This window comes from Tachypleus tridentatus, chromosome 10 (genome assembly GCF_004210375.1).
Source record: "Tachypleus tridentatus isolate NWPU-2018 chromosome 10, ASM421037v1, whole genome shotgun sequence".
In the NCBI taxonomy this organism is placed as follows: domain Eukaryota; kingdom Metazoa; phylum Arthropoda; class Merostomata; order Xiphosura; family Limulidae; genus Tachypleus; species Tachypleus tridentatus.
Genome location: NC_134834.1, coordinates 46,563,283 through 46,569,282, shown reverse-complemented (window position 1 = coordinate 46,569,282; position 6,000 = coordinate 46,563,283). Strand labels below are relative to the sequence as shown.

The following is a 6,000-nucleotide window of genomic DNA, read 5'->3' as shown; positions in this document are numbered from 1 at the left end:
GTATGCATAGATCATAAAATTGTTTTCATGTTAAGGAATTTTAATGTTAAAGATGTGAAGATTTGTATTTGATGGCATTGATTAAACAAAAGGAATATGTATCAACTTTGAATATGAGCAAATCCAGGAAGAGACCTACAACAAGTCATACATTAGATGTGGTAAGCAAAGTGCTATATTTTGTAATGGTTGAGAATCCACCTAGGTCATAGGTAAAAACTGTCCATATGCCCCACATAACAGTATACAATGTAATCAAGGACCTCCATCTGGATGTGAGGCCAAAATGAGGTTAACTTTTTTCCAGTTGCACCTCTCATTTAAGTAGCTGTGGAAGAAACTAGATATTCAATATATTGCATATGAAGACAAGTCAAGTTGCCAGATAAAACACTTGAATGACTGAACTGTTGAAATAGGTACTGGGAAACTGTTGTCTTCTACATAGGATAATGCACTCAACCCTCTGAGCATATGTGTTGTATATATAATTTTTATATGTATAATCTTGGTTATTAGTCTGATTTGTTATACTTTTATTTGCCAGGGATAAAAATAATACAAATGAACCAGCAAAACAAAAAACATACTGTTGGATGTTGATGAGCAAAGGATCATCCTGAAAAAAAATGAGTTCAGTACATCCAAAACTATGCCAGTTTTTGTTATTGGCTTGTTGGTACATCATCACAAGTTCTGCTAGAAAAGTTACTGAGAACAAGGGTCCTCAATGTAAAGGTTCAGACAAGGACAGTCATTCCTGTATTGTTGAAGATGTTAGTCATTTTCCTGGACATTGCCCTTTAAATTACTGTAAAGTCAAGAATGAAGCATTCCATGTAGGAGAAAAGTATCTGAAAGTTAAAAAGTCAACCATCTTGCATCTTGACCATTGCTCTGGAGTTAAGGACATCTGGACTTTTGATGTGTTTCAGAATAAGTTTATGAACAAACTGGACTGTGATCAGGTTTTTGAAAGAGGATATTTCATCACTATGTATTATTTCCATGATAGCAACTACTTTCACCTACACTATGATACAGTGATGCTATTGTGTGTAGCTATTTACTGTGACAGTAATAATAAAGAGCTAGCTGATGAGGATATTGTGAGTTTACCAGCTATAGAGTTAACATGAGGTCAGGTAAGAAACTTTCTCAACTTATCTTCTTTTAGCTCCAAGTAAATTTGCTCTATTTTATAAGGGCACTTTAATGGCTTACCACATTAAAGCAGGTAAAGGGTTTTTACATTATCTTGGATTATGCAAAGATAAGGTATTTACACTAGCTGATTAGTGTTATCACTTTTTTAACAAAGGAGAAGAAGAGGACTATTAGAGTAAACCTGTCATTAAATATTACAAATAGTATGAGAAACTTAGCTAGTTTCAAGTTTATTTGTTTCTTATATAGTGAACAAAAACTAGAAGTTGTGGATTATAGTAGGTGCATGATGAAGTTACCTGGTTTATATTTTGGTGATTTAAATAATTAAAGATAATAAAACTGGGCTGTGAGAACCTATATCCAAACTTTTTCTTAAGCATAGAATTTTATATTTTTTTTGAAAAGTTTAGTAATGATGATGTGTGTTGGAGTCCAGGAACTAAGTGGTTAGGTTAACAAAACAACAACAAAACTCAGTAGGACAATATTAAATATTTCAATGTTATAAATATTTTAGAAACTTTATTGAAGGCACCAAATCTTACTTCAAAAGCTTATTCGTATTTTGGTGTTTCATGTACTAGTAATTATCTGGAAGAAGACAGCAATGAAATATGTACTATTCCGATGTTTATATACTTTTCCTATTTAGTACATGATGCAAAACTTTCAGTTAATAATTTTCATATTCATGTTGCCACTTGCTTGTCTCTCTCTTAAAATATATTTCTGCAACTCCTAGATCAAAATCTCTGTATAATATAAAGTTAACTTGGGGTTCTTAAATATTTCTAATTATTTGTTTAAATGAATTTTGTATTTATTATTAAAATACTTAGTAAATTTAACATTGTTCCAATTAACATTATTTGAAAGAGGATTGTTCACCTCTTACTCAGCTAATGTCACTTCATTACAGTAATTTACCATATTTCTATAGCTGGTTTATGGTGAATAAGTCTAAATTTTCTGAATGTTTGACCTATATACTCTAGACCACATTTACAAAAGATTTTTTTAAAGTACTACATTTATCTATGAAGAAGAGTTCTATATTTAAGAATAACAGTTAAATGAACATGTTGACATCAAGTAAAATTCTTACGCAACAGTTATTATATGTAAGAAACATTTAAAAGTCTCTAAGGGAGGGTCCTTTCCAACAATAAAGTTTTTATTCTTAAGTGTGTTTTTTTTTAAAAAACTTTTTGCACAAGGCTAGTTCCAACTTTGTTATAACATGTGTTAAGTTTACTTATCCCTGTAACGAAATTTGATCAAGTAATTTGGTTGTATTTAAAGAGTGGAGAAATGTATTCTGGTAGCTATGCATTTGTGTTGTCAAGTGTGATATTGGTTTAAAAAATAAAGAGTACAAGAACATGAGTGTTGTAGTGGAAAATGGTATAATACAATTGATAGAGTGGAATATCTAATATTTAAAGCTTATTTATATACTACCACTGGCTTTAAGTCACAGAGGTGGCATATACATGAAACTTTATATATATAACCTTTCTTTATAAACAAATATCTTGTGTATTTGATCACTCAGTAGAATAGTGTATCCAGCCAACTTAAAATGATGAATTAGAAGTTTATACAAGTACAGAGAAGAGTGCTTGTCAGGTCATGAATTAGGTTAACTCAAAAATATGTATTAAAAAATCATTATCATCTAGAATCTAAAGAATATTTAACTTTCCTACCTGTTATGGCCTCTTTCTTTTTGTATGCCTCATGAACAAGATATGTTTACTAAATTTATTATGCTTAATAAGAATATTAATTTCACCTAAATTTAAGTAGAAACTCACATTGTTATAACAAAAAAAAGTGGAATGTATGGGTTTTGTTGATTGTAAAGCATAAATGTCATTGTTTGCTTGAAAAATGTAATTGTGTTATAGATAATGCTCAATTAATGAATTGAACTGACTCTCCTAGAAAATTTTATAGTTTACAAAAATGCTCTTCTGTGTTAGAATATTTAGTGGTATGTACACTAGTGATTTGAATCTTGTACTAGAAATTCCAGATACCTAATTCCAAATAAATAATCAAACATAAAAGCTTTCCATCATGGACATGTATTTGCAATATAATATTTAATCTCTCTAACAAACAAGAGATAAAGATTCTTGTAAGTGAATTGATATTTGGAACATTTTTGTGAGATATCATTGACCTCCTAATTATGTTAATTTTCATATTTACTTGAGAAATTAAGTATTTATTTCAAAATCAACATTCATGACTGAGAAGTTGTTAACATAAGACATTTTTTACAGTTTTTTTACTTTGTTAGAACGTAGATTGGGAAACAAAAGCTTTCATGGATCCGAAAATGTACTGGATGGATGTATTGCAGGTATGAAAAATTTACTTATAAGGATAGAACAATGCAACTCTTTATATGTTGCAGTGTGTGGAAATTTTTGGTAAAGCTCTTTAATATTTCATTTTCATCTTTCAAAATCCTATAGCCAGTAATGCAACATGTGGAAAGTATTGGTTGCATGCTATTAACAGTTAAAATTGTAGCTAACAATAAGTAAGTATTAAATACAGCAATACAGGTAGTTTGAAACAAATATTTGTAAAGAGAAAGAAAATTTGAATTAACTGACTTTTGTTCCACAATTTCAACTTAAAGTCCAACTGCATTAACCATAAACCTAAATTGCCTAATTTTATGATCAATCATAGATGTATCAACTCATGGTTTATTTCAGTTTGTACAAATTTCTGAATCACCTTTTCACTTGAGTATGAACACCACACTCTAGAAGAAAGATGATACAGAAGCCTTGCAGGCAAGTACAAGTCCCTTTGAATAACCAGAAGTAGTGATTAATTTAAGTTCATGATTGTCTACAATCTGTTCAAGAGAACTCTTGTGCTAAACATTTATATATATATAAAAGTTTTAATTGAAAATGTTGTCAATTTCCGAGTTGTGGAATGGTTTGTTATAGCAGTTTTATTGCAGGGTCTTTGTAAGTCTAAACTTCAACAATTTCATTTAATTGTCCAAACTGAAGTATTTAACTGTTAATAATCCTAATTTCCAAAATTATAACTCACCTTTCCTCACAAATTAGATATCTTTCTTAGTATGTATGCCAAAAAGATTTATATGCATATTACATTCGAGAAACTCCCACTTAATTTTACATAATTTTACATGAATTATATCACTGCATGATGGTTTATCATGCAACAAAAACCCTCCATGCTCATTAACACCACTATGCCCTTGCACTCAGCACTGTAAAGGACAGATGCTTAAATTTCATGTCTGTGTTCAGTTTATTGAGAATGCTTCATTAACAAAACAGATTTTTGTTTCCTTTGGAATTTTTTCAAAAGCTTTCAAACAGAGATCATGGATTCTTAAAATTGATATAAATGGTTTCACGTATTCTTTAGTTGTGCCAGAAAAACCTTCACATTGATGGGTGTGTGTTAAAATATTAATTTTTGTGACTAGATTTTTTTATCTTTTTTTTTCTTTTTCAAATTAGACCTGGGTTTGTGATTTTAAAAACATTGCACAAAAAGTGGTGTGTCAGCTTGAAATATTTGAAAACTACTGATTTTTTTAGATTTCAACCTTCACCTGACTTGCTTTAGGGAGTACTTTATCATTCATGGAATTATCTTAACCTTTTAATCTCCTTTTGGATTTCTTTTTCAGGTATGTTTCCTTCAGTATGGTTCCATCATGAAACCATGGCTGTTTCATTATTTTTCGTTTTTTTACTTTCTAGCTCATTATTGGGTTTTATACTAAGTTATTTATGTAGTTCCATTTTTTATGCTTTGTTTCTCTCACTTTTGTGATTCCTTTTATCATAGTTTGTATACTTTCTTTCTTTCCTTTTTATGATTCCTTTCTTTATTCTCTCTCCTTCCTCCACCTTTCAGCTGAAGCAAACCTTAATTCTTCTGATGGCTTCTGTGGACATCCATTCTCTTCTTCAATTAACTTCTTCCACTTCTACTCTACCAATCCATAATTTGTTATCCTGCTGTTGGGAATCATTAGGTTGGGTTACATTTATGTACTTCTTGTGTACTTATTAGTTGTTGGGATCCTTTTCATTATCCAGATGTCTTCAGTAGTGTTCCCTTTCCCTTGCTGATATGTTCAGATGTTATACAATTTCTATTCATTTCCTCCTCTTTCTTGACCGTGGTATTTACTCTTAGTCTTCTTCAATCTTCTACATCTTTGTATTCCAAGACTTCCCTTCCTCCTCTTTTGTTTTTGTTTTTCACCATTGCTCTACCAGAATTCTTCTTCACTCTTTTTATCAGTCACACACATGTTGTTGCCTTTTTTTTTCTTCTGCTAATAATCATTTTCTGTTTCATCACCTTTGCCTTTTTTCTTTGATCTTTTTCTTTTCTCTTTTCTTCCCAATTTCGTTTCTCTTCCCTCCAATGTAATCTATTGTTTTCCTCATCTGATCTGTTGTTGACCATGGTTCACGTGTTAGACACCATTCTACAAGGCCTCTGTCCATCTTTTCTAAATTTTCTTATTCCTTGATTTTCCCTTCTATTCAGCATTGACTCTTCTCATAATCAGTGGTATCCTAAAGACCTTCACTTACCTTGTTCACGACCAGGATTAGCATCTCTTTTAACTCTTTTTCTGATATGATATCTTACCTCCTTTCACAAAATACCTTTCCTTGACTATCACTGTTCTTTGCTGGCATAAATTTTCAGTGCCTTCAGTGCCTTTAGCCTTCCACTTCCTCCCTTTTGCGTATCCACATGCAAGTTATCATGCAACATCTCTCCATCAACAGAAGCTTA

At 31.0% G+C, this 6,000-nt stretch overlaps 1 protein-coding gene across 1 annotated transcript in view; it reads left to right on the top strand.

Annotated features, from left to right (window-relative positions):
* Positions 1-559: 559 nt before the first annotated feature.
* LOC143228345 (EGF domain-specific O-linked N-acetylglucosamine transferase-like) overlaps positions 560-6,000 on the top strand; it is a 29,616-nt gene continuing 24,175 nt past the window's right edge. Inside the window, exons 1-2 of the mRNA XM_076459614.1 lie at positions 560-1,109; positions 3,479-3,541. Of these exons, the coding sequence (XP_076315729.1) occupies positions 630-1,109; positions 3,479-3,541 (543 nt within the window). The 5' untranslated portion in view covers positions 560-629. The remainder of the gene's footprint in view (positions 1,110-3,478; positions 3,542-6,000) is intronic.